This window comes from Lolium perenne, chromosome 3, assembly GCF_019359855.2.
Source record: "Lolium perenne isolate Kyuss_39 chromosome 3, Kyuss_2.0, whole genome shotgun sequence".
NCBI classification, from domain to species: domain Eukaryota; kingdom Viridiplantae; phylum Streptophyta; class Magnoliopsida; order Poales; family Poaceae; genus Lolium; species Lolium perenne.
In genome coordinates this window covers 68,883,346-68,898,749 of record NC_067246.2, presented here as the reverse complement: position 1 = coordinate 68,898,749, position 15,404 = coordinate 68,883,346, and the positions used below count along the sequence as shown (strand labels likewise).

The 15,404-nt window shown below is 45.3% G+C and overlaps 2 protein-coding genes and 1 pseudogene across 2 annotated transcripts; all 3 read right to left on the bottom strand.

Moving 5' to 3' along the window:
* Positions 1-247: 247 nt before the first annotated feature.
* LOC127341576 (E3 ubiquitin-protein ligase SINA-like 7) lies at positions 248-2,348 on the bottom strand (annotated as a pseudogene).
* A 695-nt stretch (positions 2,349-3,043) lies between these two features.
* On the bottom strand, positions 3,044-5,006 carry LOC127341577 (putative E3 ubiquitin-protein ligase SINA-like 9). The gene is made up of 3 exons (XM_051367440.1): positions 4,867-5,006; positions 4,307-4,497; positions 3,044-4,204 (listed from the first exon to the last, which is right to left on the bottom strand). Exons 2-3 carry the CDS (start codon positions 4,493-4,495, stop codon positions 3,332-3,334), a joined length of 1,062 nt encoding a protein of 353 aa, XP_051223400.1. The 5' UTR covers positions 4,496-4,497; positions 4,867-5,006; the 3' UTR covers positions 3,044-3,331.
* Positions 5,007-6,965: 1,959 nt separating this feature from the next.
* Positions 6,966-7,734, bottom strand: LOC127341580 (17.5 kDa class II heat shock protein-like). The gene has a single exon (XM_051367443.2). It carries the CDS (start codon positions 7,645-7,647, stop codon positions 7,168-7,170), a length of 480 nt encoding a protein of 159 aa, XP_051223403.1. The 5' UTR covers positions 7,648-7,734; the 3' UTR covers positions 6,966-7,167.
* Positions 7,735-15,404: the final 7,670 nt, after the last annotated feature.

Genomic DNA, 15,404 nt, shown 5'->3' with positions numbered 1-15,404 from the left:
GTGAACTTTTTTTCGTCTAGCGTGCCCCAAATCCCTTTGGGGGCGTGACTGGAGATGCTCTCAGTCTTCAGCACACTCTCCTCAGGACAAGTGTCGCGTCCTCACTCGGTCACTTCCCTATGTTTTGCATCTTGTTTTTATTTCTCCAATTTTTTTTTGTCTTTTTAAAGGTTTTGCATCTTATTTGACCCCAGCGCTTATACAGAAACATTTCCACTGATATTCTACATTTATGATGTGCATGAAATAAGGGAAAAGGGGGCTGTCGCCTCCATCACTAGGATTAACAAAATAAATCCTTAATCCGTTGTCTGAGAATTTCTTGCTCATAATGTTTTCATCAGATAACATTTCTAGTAGCTCGCATACTAATGTACTGGAACATCAAAGCTTCATGCCGCATAGCAAGGATTGCTGTGTACGGTAATAGCTGTATTACCAGTATACCAGTACTGAAGAGAGAAACTGATTGAATTGATCCGCTGGATAAGCTAATTCGAACACAGATCTGCAAGTCTACTGCTACACTTACTCTAGGATCATGCGCTAGATTGCCGAGTCTCAACTCTCAATAAACCCTGCCTCCTACTCGCAGCTGTCGTCGTCGTCGTCGTCATTCTCCTCCTGCAGCTCGCCATCATCGTCATGCATCAGCTCGGTGTCTATGGTGATTCTGAGCATGGGACATCCCTTGGGCACAAAGCAGAAAAAGTTCTTGGGCAGCCCATCTGCCAGCGACGAGCCCGTGATTGTTTCCAACGATGAGAGCTGGTAATGCCCCGCCCAGCATGAAAAACCCACGGAACCTCCAAACCTGGACGGCTCCGAGGTCTTTGGCTGGACGCAGACGAGCGAGATGGCGTGCATTGGACACTCCGGCTGGGCCACATTGAGCAGGAAGAGGCTGCCGTCTTGGCCATGGAGGACACTCAAGCCAAGCTTGGTAGGAAGGTCGAATGGCACGTAGTACTTGAACACTGTCACCGGCCACTTGTGCTGGGAGGTGAAGTGGTCCAGGAGCGCCGCTGTTGAGCCAGCAAAGCCACAGCCGGGCTCCGGGCAGAAGCACGGCGCGTGTGGGCACACCTCTTTGTGTTCTCCCTTGCGGTAGTACGTGACCATGTCGGTGCATCCGTGCTCGGCGTAGGGGCAGGGGACAAGGATGGATTCGACGATGCGCTCCATGCCATAGCAGCTGCTCTTCAGGATGACTTCGGAACAGGTCTGGCATTTGCTGTCTGAGAGTTTGTCGCAACACAGCGAGCAGACAAAATGCCCGAGGGTACACTGCAAAGGATTCACCAAGCAAGCTCAGAATTATATAACTTCCACATAAATATGACAAACCACATCGAAATGAACAGACTAACAGAAGAATCTCAATAGGATTTCAGTGCCAGCATACTAGAAATGCACTCGGTTACCTGGAAAATGGGAGGCCTGAGAGGGTTAGAGCATACGAGGCAGTCAAAGACGTCTACCGCCATGGTGACATTCTGCTTTTTCACAACGCTCTCTGCCTCTTGCAGAGCTTCTCCTTCCTTCTTAATGCTGTTACTGTTCACCCCCATGAGAGCCAAGGCCTCCAGTACTAGAGATTAAAAACCAGTCGGTTAAAAGAGTAAAAATTTATCCACAGCTTGTAGGCGATAAAAAATAGCATGAAAGTCCAAAAATGTGCCATGTAAAGAAGTGGATCTCCATTTTTTTTTTTGGAAATTACAAATACTTCTACACTGATTTGGGGCCGGACTCCCTGATACTGTGTCATACAATCGGAAGATAGAATGTATCTGTAGGTCTGTACAATGGCAGGACACAGGAAGCACGAAATGGGTCAGGGAATCACACAAGTTCGAGCTCTACATGTTCTATCAACCAAGATCGTCTACGCAGGACACAAAACGACAACAAAACTGAAGCGAACACGCCGATATGGTGGCCTCCAACCAGGGAGGCAAATCATCGAACACATGGACTGCACATTGAGCGAGTAGCGAAGGAACAGCTCCAAGAAGCTCCAGATCTTCTACGGGGGAAATGCAAGACGAGCATTTCGATCCATTGAAGACATATGCAGCTACGGCGTACATAAACGAGATTTTCAAATCGATCGACGGAGAACGTCGACCCGACTGCCGGCTCGCCTGGGCGTACGAGGAGGATTAAGAGAGACGGACTCACCGTGGCGCGGTCGGGTTGCGGCGAGCGAGCAGGGGATACGGATGCCGCTGCGGCCGGCGGTCCAGAGAAAACGAACTCCGAACTGCACGGCAACAGTTTGCTAGTCTGCCGCCGCCTGAGTGCACGGGTAAAAGAAAGCTAGGGTTCTCAGGGTGAGGGCCAGGTGACTAGTGAGGCTGCAAGTACTACTAAATTTAATTCGATCGTACTTAAATATAATTTGAGTTAAACAATTTTTTTTACTAGAACCACGATAATTATTATGAATCGAAAGGGGTACTAAAAACTATGAACTAAAAATAGAAACAATAACTACAAGATTTGTTAATAAAATCACAACTTAACTTTCTGGTCTAATTTGTTAGCAATTTTCCAATGGAGATCCGAAGAAACTTTCAGGAAATTGGTGGAAATTACTATAAGATAATCCCACTATAAGAAAGACAAAATTATGAAACTTAATTTTATTTTTAATAAAATATATAATACAATTAATTTTATTATGACTCATCTTAATACACATAACAAATATGTGGACATAACTACTCTACTATATTTTCATTAGAATTTCTTCACGAATTAGTTATCTCTAAGTTACTAGTTCATTCCTGATGAGATTTGCATCATTTTGTTACTTTTTCCATAATTTTTATGGGTGGGAACCATGTTCGATACCAACTCCCTTCTTTCTTAGAATTCATCATAAAAATTGTGGAGTCGCTACTCATAACATATTTCCACAGTAAAGAAGACTACTGCAACACGTTACACGTGGTTGCTAGCAACTAATTAACACAGGTAGTGTGATACCATTTGAATTTTGTTGTTACAAATGTAGTAACCACAAATGCAATGTTCCTGAGAAATGAAGACAAGCACGTTAATAGTAGTACGAAAAGAAATGACCATGGTCATGACCTGATGGATATCACGATGATCAGATGATGTACAACGTTCATAACTTTAGCAGAAATGCGGCTCAAGTATCACCACATAGTCAACTGAAAGGTTAACATTTCGATCTCCGAGCAACTCGTCCATGACATCAACTGAAAAGCATGAGATTAAGGAGAACCTACACCCAATGCAAGCCTCAACAGCAACTTGCGCATTCAGCAGACATTGGGACGCTGCTGTGAACAATGCATCAATGGTCAGTGTGATCGACGACCTCGTCACCACCCTCCTCTTCGCCATCGTCGTCATCCTCTTCCTCTTCCTCATCGTCTTCCTCCTCGCTGCTTTCATCGCCATCGCTGCTGCCATCGTCGTCCTCATCCTCGTCATAGATATAGCTCTCATCGTCACCGTCCTCCTCAAACAGTTTGTCGTAGTCGTCGCCATACACCATCTCCCTATCTATGGTCACGCTGAGCACAACACGGCCTCGGCCTCCAAGGCCAGCCTCAGCAACGATGCACAAGTAGTCAGTCGGCATCCCGCCAGACAGCGACGTGCTCGTGATTGTATCTTCCCTTGTGACCTGGTAGTGCCCCTGGAACCACGAGAAGCCCACGGAGCAGCCGAACCTGGACTCCGGCTCGTGCGGCTGCACACGGAGCAGCGACACCACATGCACGGGAGACTCCGGCCACGACACGCGCAGCAGGAAGAAGCCACCGTCGTCTTTGCCCTCGCTGTGGCTGCAGAGGACGTGCCGGCCGGCCTTCACCGGCACCTCGAACGGCTCAAAGTACTTGAAAACCGTCATCGGCCACTTGTGCTGGGTGGTGAAGTGGTCCACGAGCGCCGCCGTCGTGCCCGCGAAGCCGCAGCCTTTCTCCGGGCAGAAGCACGGGGCGTGCGGGCACACCGCCTCGTGCTCCGCCATCTCGTGGTAGGCCATCACGTCGGCGGCGCACCCGTGCGCGGCGTAGGAGCACGGCACGAGGATGGAAGCAATGACGCGCTCCATGTTGTGGCACCGGTCCGAGACGGGTTTGGAGCACACCCCGCACGCCTTCTCCGCCCCTGGGAGCTTGTCGCGGCAGAGCGAGCACACGATATGCCCCAGCGAGCACTGCAGATGATCAAACATAAATATTTAGCCTCAGATGAGCACGAGAAATTTCAGTGTAATCTTTCACGGCGGCAGCATACAGAGAAATGCACCGGATTTTACCTGGAAGATGGGAGGACCGAGGGGGGCGGCGCAGACTGGGCAGTCCAGGACCTCCATCCCCATGGTGACATGCCGCATCCTCTTGAGGACGATGGTGCCCTCACCCTGTACCGGACCATCCGCCCGTGCTTTGATCTCGGTGCCGTTGGTCTTCCCCTCCATGACAGCGACTGAGCTACAGCCCTCCATTGCTGCAGATTATAAAATTGGAGCAGATCAGAACCCCTCCACTAGTGAGTGAAGGTCTGCATCTTAAAACTCCAATGTCCAGGGGATTCATGGCGGAGACCGAATATCAAAGAAGCAACAAATCAATCTTATACTAGCAAAAGGAAGTAAATGCGAGTTCCACCAAAATTTGGGGAACTACCGTACCGATCAGATGGCGAATCAATCTACACAACATAGGGGCAAGAATATGTAGAGGGCACCAAGAAGGGGGCGGAGGATATCGTATAAACAAAGGGGGCAAACATGTCGGAAACCCCACAACAAGAACCGAGGCAGCGGCGCGAGAAATGCTCGGCCGGAAGAGAAGCGGGCGGCGGAGCTCGACTAACCGGGTTCGGCGGCAGGCAGTGAGGAGATGGAGCACTTGTCGTGCTGAGAGCGGGAGGACGACGGCGGCGCTCGGTTGCTCGTGTTAATGTTATAGTGGCTGCCGCCGGGGCTGGAGGCGAGGTCGGGGAACTCGGACGCGAATGAACGCTACCCTGCTGTATAAATGCCAACCACCCCTGTCGATCCGTTTCCGCTTCACGGGCCGAACCAAGGTCCAATAGGCCCACACGAGCTACCGAGCCCAGTCCAGTGCAGCCCACATTCGTTTCCTTTAGATATCAACTCTACACCGCGAACCTCCCCTAAATATGCATTTGCAGGCCGAAGAATTCGTAATTTGCAAACCGACAGTAGCGTTCGCAGACCAGATAGCTAAATTTCTAAATTGCGTATATAAAAAACATTGACGCCGAAGGAGATAAAAATGCATTTCATTCGTCATACATAAGCTACTTGACAGTGTGCAGTGCGATTATACAAATAATACTCGAATTTCCCTAAAAATTGAGCTACATTTGGGCACCACGGCGAACTACTACTAAAATTCGGCTCTGGGATGCTCACCGGAGCATGTTGCCGCAGCGGTGACGCGTCGGCAGCCTCACTCGTCGTCGCTACTGAGGTTGACGTACATCTTCCCCTGCTCCTTTACGACCAGGCGCCACTCCTCCGCCTTGTTCGTTTCGCGGCAGCTAGTCTGCAAGACAAGCCCGATCATAGTGTTGAGGTGGCGCTCGTTAACGAAGTCGCCGAGCGCCAAGCCAGCCTCCTCGACAAGCTCCGGGAGGATCCGCTCGAGCTCTGCGTCATCGACGTAGTCGCCGGGCGCGAACACGGACCAGACACATCGTCAAGCTCCATCTTGACCGGCATTGCTGCAGGCACACAGGAGCTCGAGGACGAGGAGGCGACAGAAGGGGAGGAGAAGCGATGTCGGTAGGCGGTCGACTCCCGTTTGGAGAACGCGGGCGGTGGGGCGATGTCGTACCTAGTGTACCGGTACGACCCTGGAGGCCCGCCGCGTCCGAGCACTTCTTCTCCGTCTCCAATTTCTCGCCGGTGTGCCCGTCCTCGCTGCGCTCCCTCCCGCTTGTTGCGGCCAATCTAGCCGCCCCACAGCCGTTCGAGCCGCGTCCGGACACCTTGGTGCTGCTGCACCGGTGGATCTACGCACGGAGAGGGCTATTGCTTGTCGGTGACAAGGTCAATTGTTCATCCAGCGAGGGGCGGGGCGACAGAGGTGCGGATGAGGTTTGGCCCCTCCATGCGCCATATAACGAACGGATGGCTTTTTTGGGCCTCTCCATGCGCCATATAACAAACGGATGGCTTTTTGGGCCTCTCCATGCGCCATATAACGAACGGATGGTTTTTTGGACTGTGGCCTGAATCCGTTTTCCAGATCAGACCATCGAGATGCCCACAAAACTATAAAAACTCGCATATCAGCCCAAATTGGGAGTGAGCATTTGGTGCACATGAGCACCAGTGCTCCCAGTTTTCTAAATATTTAAAAAATTATGTATCTATATTTCAAAAAATCATCACATTTATTCCATGAATACACATATATGTTCCGAATACTCGTGAGTAGTTTCGCTAGAAGTTGCATTGTATTTTGAGCTATAGGAAAAAAACAAATTTGTAGGTACGTATAGGGACGTATATTTGTCAAAAATTTATCTTTTTTATATAGCTCAAAATATAATATATTTTTCTCCAAAAGTTTTACTGTATCTTCGGAATATTTATATCTATGTAGGTATTTAATTTCAAATTTTTTAAAATTCAAATAATATGATTTTATAGCACCAGGAGCGGTGATCCTGTGCTAAAGACACTTTTCGCCAAATTGGCAACAAAAATCCTCACATGAGCTCAAACTGGTATATACAGTTTGCTAGAGCTGCTCTTACCACACTCTCCATGCCAAACCTTGGGAAGGCCAACAGCGACGCGAAATCTGATACAAACATGGAGTGGTTCAGTTGGAATCGTCTGTATTACCCGCTAAATTTTCCAAATCCATTCAACCCAGTTTCGGATAATGGTTTTGCAATTCGCGCATTTCTATAGTTCAAGAGAAGTTCATGTACGTGGCAGAATTTCAATTTTAACTGAAAAGTTCCATTTAGCACACAGATTATGAACCAACCATCACAAAGTGACACGACACCCTCCAGGCTCCACACGCCATAGAAGCAGCTTAACGAAAACACATCACTCATCACAGCAAACTCGTTCACTAATCATCGACAAGTATCCTCTCAACCAGCTCCGATTATTCGACGTGCTCCATCTCAGGCTACCTGGACCTGGATGGTCTTGGGCTTCTTGGGCTCTGGCGGCGGCAGCTTCTCGACGGACACGGTGAGCACGCCGTCACGGCACACGGCGGAGATCTTCTCCATGTCAGCGTTCTCCGGCAGCACGAACTTTCGCATCATCTTCCCCATCCGGCGCTCCATGCGCAGGTACCTGGCGTCCTCTTTCTCCTCCCTCCGGCGCTCGCCGCTGATGACCAGCACCCGCTCGTCCTCCACCTCCACCTTGATGTCGCCGGACCCGAGCCCCGGCATGTCCACCACGAACGCGTACGCGCCAGGGAGCTCCTTAACATCGGCGGGGGTGGCCGCCATGGCGCGCGCGTCGCGGACGTAGGCGCGCGTCGGGCCCTGCTTCTCGCCGCCGGCGTTGCCGGCCTCGCCGTCCGGGATGTCCAGCAGGTGCTGCAGCGCCGTCATCAGCGGGTTCTCCAGCTCGAACACCCTGCCCTCCATTTTCGCTCGCTCGCTGATCTGAAGACTACAGTTGTTTGGCCAGTGATTGGATCTTGATTTGTGGTGATGCGACGGGAGGAGGCGGGGCTTATATATCTGGCGGGAGGCGGGGAGTCTGGAAGGCGATAGAAGCTTCTCCAAGGTGGTGGAACGCGAGCGGTGCGGTGGGGGTGTCAAGGCGAGGTGGTGGAGAAAGTTCCAGAGCCTTCGTTCGATTAGCGATCTTCTTAATTGTTGTGCGTTCGGTTGCTTTATGACCCCACGTGTCATTCGGGAGCCAAGCGTTACAAGTGCCCTTTGTCCTTTGTCCAGAGGAGAGAGAGGGGGGATATGAAGCTTGCACTTTTTCCCCTCGAATTCACGTTCTGATCTTTGCTCTTGCCAGTTGCCACCAAAAAAATAGTATCTCTACTCATAAAAGATCTAAATTCAGATGTATCTAAACACCATTTAGTGGATGGATACATTCTAATTTAGATAAATCTTCGATATCTTTTTATAAACGACGGAGGGAGTTCTTTCTTCATTCTAAAAAAACTGCTCATTTTTTCTTTTAAATTTTGATGTATATATAACTAAAATATGTTTATAACTCTATATACATCTCTATCTGGATAAAACTGAGTAGTTTTTTTTATAAATTGAGGGAGTGATTTAAGATTATTAAAAAGATCCAACCAAATATTTCGCGCATATATCTCAACAACCTATGAATGCACACTAAGTTTCACGAAATTCGATATTATTTATGTCCCGTGTAAAAGAAGATATAGAAATGTGTATCGTGAAAAGCTTTCTTTTAGCACCAAAATTTGTCATTTTGCATATGACATAGAAATATCTATTTTTTGGTGAAATGAATTTGCGAACACATAGAACGGCGAAAATACGTGATACTAATCTGCCCCTTTATAACGATTAGGTACTAAGTTTCAAACCTCTAACACCAATTTGCGTCAGAAATCACGAATTTCCACAATACCAGTTTGGGTCCGAAAACTACAATTAGTGTTCTCATCTTTGTTTTTTTGTTTTGAAGATGTTAGTTACCATATATGGCCTTTGTCAGCCCGCCTCATGGATTATTTATGTCCAGCCCCCCCTTGGAAAAATTGGGGTGTGATCAATGTTACCTTTGCGGACGACGGTCCAAACAAATCGAATGAAGCTGAAACACGTTATGCTCTTCTTATACAAAGATTCGTCTCTAGTAATGGCAATGTAGGCATGACAATAGGCAAAACTTGCATGGGCCAGCGGTTTGTATTGGAACACAAAGCTCACTTATAACTATAAATACTGTAGCAAGCAACCATAATAGCATGTCTTGTCGAGTGATAGCTCAGGATGGTTGTAATTTTTTCTTCTTCTTTTGTTAGTCCAATACATATCAAGAGAGACCCTTTACGTATAGTCTCATGAGATATTCGAGCAAACCAAACCGATGATATATGAAACGAGGGGTGGAAAGAGAGATCGATCAAATAGAGCTCCATCTGAATTGGCTGATTCGCCGCGCCGCCTTGTGCTGCTGTTCGCCGGTGGGGTCGGCGCCCTCGATCCTGGGCAGGAGGGGAAAGGGTTTGCCTCCCCTGCGACAGTACTGCCCACGGGTGTGGAGGGACTGAGCTTCAACGCCGCTGTTGGTTCCTGCTTGCCCTCGCTGTCCTGGTTGGTGTCCCGCTGCTTCTTCAACGACCGCGACTCCGGCTTACGCTCCTCGGAGGTGGTAGTTCATGTTCGTTTTGGTGTGTTGGCTTCGGCGAGGTAGCTTTGGTTTCTGTCTTGGGTCTGAGCAGTACCTTCTCCAGCTCTGGGTGAGCACTTCCGGCGCCCGACAGTGCGGCGTCCTTCGAGCCAGGACGAGAGGGAAGGGTCCCTCTTCGGCGTTGGACAAGGATGGTTCCGCCTCTTCCCAACCTGCAGCCATGTTGGTCCTTCCTCAAGGCAGCCGACATCTCCTTCCACGCTGCATTACCTACTCCCTGGTGTCTTCGCGTGGAGGACTTCCACTTCGACAAGCTGTGCTTTTGTTTTCCTATTCTTGTGCTTGTGTTGTTTTGTGGTCTTGTAAGCTGTTTTCAGCATTCATGTATCAAACTCTGGCCGACTGTGGTTTTATTAATTTAAAGCTGGGTACTTGGGTGCATGTTATCTAAAAAAATGGCTGATTATTCCCATCTGCCTACCGAAGTGCATGCTGGTGGTTCATTCGAATGAGTTTTGAGTTGTGGCCCCGCGCACAAGCGAGCCACTCGATGCCAGGCCCGACCTTCGCGAAATGGAGAAGCCTAGACCAGCTGACGAGGACCGCACGCATTTCATCTCCAAAGTGGCGAGGGGACATCAAGAGTGTTGGGTTTTGCACTTTTGATGAACTCAGTTTCGTGATGCCTCGTCCAGTGCAATTTCATTGGTAAGAGAAATCTACTGACGTCATCCTTGTCAGCTTCTATTGTAGTTACTGGTTCATTCCTAGTGTAATTTTTGCCAGCTTTTGTGTATTTTTAGCTTCTATTGTTGTTACTGGTTGATTATTATATATCATATATACTGGTTCACTTTAGCGGGAATGAAGTTTTACTGTACGCAGTATACTTCCTTTGCGGGAGAGATGAATCTCTTGCACGCATATGCATAAAAAGCTAGTGCTCGTAACAGCATTTTTTTTTTGGAACCTAGCGAACAACACAGTCAACAACGCTAGTCACGAGTACACACAAACCGAGTCGGGTTAAAAACCAGATTCAACGCCGTTTGGTCGCCGTTTGTGAAGCCAGAATCTTAAAGCAAATCCAACGTTAGAGGAAGGGTGTACACCTACCCATGTGATCACCAAATCCACTCTCATTTTATGAAATAACCAATGTGAGAATACAATTAAGCTTTTCTTTACGGCTTCACTTTTCCATCTACATATCGATGCAGAAAGGGTCGTATACAATCATATAAACACAATCCAACTTCCACTTTATTCGTGTCTCTTTGGTCTGAAGGAATATGAAGACTACATTTTGTTATGGATTTAAGAATGCCAACATAAACAAATATGTTATTACAATGGCATTCACTCGAACCCCACATAATAAATAGTAGGTATACATGTTCATTGCGTGTCTTAACATTACATATTGTGCTTGATAATAGAGAGACACATTATTTTGTGTTTTGCATGTTGTAGAACAATATAAGACCAAAATAGATTAAAAGGACACAAGAGTATGTAAGATGTAAGTGATCCATCCGGTGATCGCCGCTGATCACGAGCACCCGCTCGTCCTCCACCTACACCTTGATGTCACCGGACCTGAGCCTCGACATGTCCACCACGAACGCGTACGCACCCGAACACCCAGCCTTCCATTCTCACTCGCTGACTGGCTGATCTGAAGACTCAAGTTGTTTTGGACAGAAATTGGATTTTTGATTTGTGGATTTGCTCGGTGGTGATGCAATGGGAGGAGGAGGCGGAGCTTATATACCTGTTCGGATCCGGGGAGTCTGAAAGGCGATGGAAACTTCTCCAAGATGGTGGAACGCGAGCGGTGCCGTGGGGGCGTCAAGGCGGGGTGATGGAGAAAGTTCCAGAGCCTTCATTGGATTAGCCATCGTCGTAATTGTTGTGAGTTCGGTTGCTTTATGACCCCACGTGTCATTCGGGAGCAGGCGTGACAAGTGTCTCTCCCTTTTATTTGAGTTTTAGGTGTACTTCAAATTCATCTGGCATCCTGACAGATAATTACGATCCTTTTTTGCGAGTAGAATCTAGATTTATTCTAGAACTTCAAAACAAGTACAAAACACCCTAAACATAATAAAAATTACATCGAGATCCTATTCATCCAAATGAATTCTATCTGATTTAGTGTACATTTAATTAGCTTTGAGCTGCACTGGCATTTTGATGATCCCCTTCCTTTCTTTTATGCTAATTTCCCACATCAAATGGCAAACAAACACATGACATTATAGTTTAGTAACCGAAACATGAGTCTTTGTACAACTCCTAACTACTTTTGAGCAGAAGGTAATCAAATAAACATGATGCACTTTCAACAATTCCAAAATTTTCTTACTTTGGAACTCATGAAAGATATTTGGTTGTTATAATGCTTCTCCAGTCTTTTATTAAATACTTGTTGTAAAAGATCCATATTGAAATTACATAAACATAATTAAGTTACATTTTTTCTTGTTTCATATGTATTCAAAAGAAATATTAATGCATCCCCTTGTCGTAGAATTGAAAAATAGGCAGATAAAAAATATGATGTCCAAGTTTCATGCCGGCCAACACAAATTATATATGATCATGTTAGCACCAAAATATGTTTTGTTGCACCCTAGGAAATTAATACTTTGGGACTTGATGAGGGCATCCCTACACCGAACGTGACTTTTCTAGCGGAGCCGGTAACTACCGGTGAAGAATCAACCGTTTGTTCGTCCACGGTATTCCTTTTTCTTGTTACGTTTATATCTTGTTACATATACTCCAGGATACAGATACAAGATACATACTGTATAAAATACATGAGTTGTCCAGCACTTCCGATAATGTCAAGGCAGAACCGCACAGCGCCACAGCCCCGTGACTCCCTATCTCAGTCTGGAATTCTTGATCCAGTAAAAGCGGTGTGACGAGAGGCCAGCGGCCGGAGTGCTCAAATCTATGGGTGACACAGCGGCGGCGTTGCAGCGACGACGCGAGTGGACGGCGAGAGCGCGGGCCTGCGGACGGACAGCGGTGAGAGTGGGAGAAGGAGCTCCGCGCCGGACAGGGTCGTGCAGAAGCACGAGGCGGCGCGCATTGGCCGCCGGCAGCATCGGGTTGCGCGCGGCGGCACCCTTCAAGAAGCTTTCTCGAGCTGCAGCTGCTCGAACACCCTTTTTCGGTAGCAAGACGAAGGTGCTAGATTTGGAATTCAATTTCTTGGATCTAGGCTTTGTTTTGTTCGATGAGGTTGCAGGCTCGGGAAATAATTTCATGCATCCCTACACTTTTTAGATCTAGGTTGTTTCTTCTGCTAAGTTCTTATATCTTTTTTTTTGTCTAATATAGGATTTGAATCGATTTGGATTCATCTATTTTCTGGAAAGTTATGAGATATTTGTGAAGAGCAATGAAATACGTATATGAGAAACCTTTCTGGAATGTGATTGACATCTGTAACCTATTTATGAAACTTCCATGAATTAACTTGATAGTTTCAGACTTTGGACCATGTTTCAGTTTGTGGAAATTATCTATAAATTTTGTGAATTTGTTTTGAACGTTTCAGAACATGAAACTGAATTATACTTTCGTTCATGATTTGAAACGAGTTGGATCCATCTATTTTCTATAAAGTTGTGAAATATTTGTCAAACCACTTTGGAATGTGATTGACATTTGTAAACTATTAATGAATCTTCTGTAAATTATCTATAAGTTGTGAAACTAAGGTATGATTTGGTATTAAATCATGTGAAACAACTTTGAAAAATAAGAATTTTTCTGAACTATTTGTGAAGTCTCAATATAGTAGTAAATGCGTGACATTAATTTCTTTGCTTTCTTTTACCTAATTGGATGATATTTTTAGTGCATGCACGTAATACTAGTCATATTTTTTTGGTACCAGGATGTTACTGAACCCATACTTGACAGCTCACAAAATATTTCAGTTGTTTCCATAAAAAATGATTTGAAAATAAGAAAAAATATAATTGGAAATATGTGCAAATGATAACAAGAATTTCATGAAAACTGGGGTAGTTGTGTGAGTGTGAGATATTTCATTGCAATATTATTTTCAAATAAATGTGTCATATCTAGTTTGTACCAATTTGTTATTAAAAAAGTCTCACATTTTAATATTATCTTCCATAATTTGTTCATATCATATTGCTATCCATAATCAAATAGTTGATTTCTGAAACTTAGTCAGATCGTATTAGGTATGACAAAATTTTATGTAAATGTGTGTAATATATGTAAAATTTCTTTGATTCCAAGATGTTACATAATCTGATTTGAGTAGCTCACAAATTTTGAAGTCATTTTGATTTTTTTAACAAACTTAAGCTATTTTGAAAATAAAGAAATATAACTGAAATATGTGTGAATCTTGTAGGAAGCTTCTGTAAATTTATTTCTATAAATATTACAAACATAACTTCAAATTTGTATTAAAAATAGTTAGGATATATTTCACCCTCAAATGTGATACTAGTTGTGGTGGAAGGCGAGAGCAATAATCAAAGAGAGTGAGTACCGGAAGCACATGGGTGAGAATGCAGACACATCCACGTGGGTGGGCTCCACAGACATGCAGTAATTCAAGATACAAAGATTTGAGGAGGAATACACGTGAGATACCAGAGGATGTGTTGGTAGCAGATTGGTGGGAGAGACACCGGTAGTTACCGGCTCCATTAGAATTCACTTTCCAATAGAGGCAAGAAGATAATCAAAGCAAACACTGAAAACTATCGAACGCGATTTTTCTGACGGAACCGGTAACTACTGGTGAAGCATCCGCGGTTCGTTTTTCCCTCGCGATTCGTGGCTGGGAGCATCGTATTTTTCCTTTCTGGTTTCGTATTTCTTGCAGGCCCACTTGAAAAATTGATTCATTAAATATTAAGGCACCATACCATCGCTGAATCTCTCTATCTGAATCTAGATCGAGGAAAAACTCCGCCGCTGCAGCTGTGTGACGGCAAGATGGCGGACAGACTGCGGTGCTGCAACAGTGGGAAGACGAGTTGGCGGCCCGCGGCCGAAGCAGGAAGCTCAAATTGGCGCGGCAAGACGGCGTTCAGAACCGCGGTAAAGCTGCGCCTATGACGGCGGAGGCATGCATGGGCGCCGGCTCGAGCTTGTAGCGCAACGCCTAAGCTTGCGAGATGCGAGGCTACGGAATTGCGGCCGAAGGGACGGCGAGGCTCAGTGCCTGCGGCGTCCCGCATGAGAACCAACCGGAGGAAGACAATATTTCTATGTGCAGCCTAGGCTTGTGATTCGGTTTCTAGATCTAGGGTTTTTTTTATGGATTTTGATGTGGATTCAAATATGGGCAATGATTTTGTCGACGATTATTTCTCACCCATCTAAACTCTAATCTTTCGTTTGCTCTAAGATTTGGAACGAGTTTGATTTCATTTGCAAAAAAGTACAAATTTGATTACTCTATTTCTCTGTAAACTTATGAAATATTTGTGGTGCACTGGAATGAATGTCAAATCACTTTGAAATAATATTGAAATTTGTGTACAATATGCAAAACTTAAAGAAACACAAATGAAAAATTGTATGAAATGCTATGATCTATTTGTGAGTTTCATCCTTCAGAAATTCTTGTGAAAATCCAACAGAAAAAATAACAGATTGAGAAATTATTTTGGTGGAGGTTAATCCATGATATAATACTTGCATCTGTGATAGAAAATTGATTTCTGAATGGTAATTGTGTAGTATTTGGTATGGATCAATTTTCAGTAAATATACTAAATATGTGCCATATTTCTTTTATACCAAGATGTTATTAAAGACGGAACCCATATTTCGAAAATGTAATTGGAATATGTGTGAATCATATTTGTGTGTACAAAATGAAATCTGGATTATGTGTGATAAAAAACAAACTGAATTTCTATATATTTTTTAAGAGATTGTAGAAAGCATGATTTCAAAATTTCTATATAATTGATTTCTGAAATGTAATTAGATAATTCTTGGTATGACTCAAATTTCAGTAAATATATATACTATG

Bases quoted from the DNA above. Each gene is read 5' to 3' on its own strand.
- LOC127341580 (XM_051367443.2), bottom strand. From the start codon at position 7,647: ATGGAGGGCAGGGTGTTCGAGCTGGAGAACCCGCTGATGACGGCGCTG.
- LOC127341577 (XM_051367440.1), bottom strand. From the start codon at position 4,495: ATGGAGGGCTGTAGCTCAGTCGCTGTCATGGAGGGGAAGACCAACGGC. The intron at 4,205-4,306 runs GTAAAATCCGGT...GATCATCTGCAG, and splicing joins TCGGTCCTCCCATCTTCCAG to TGCTCGCTGGGGCATATCGT.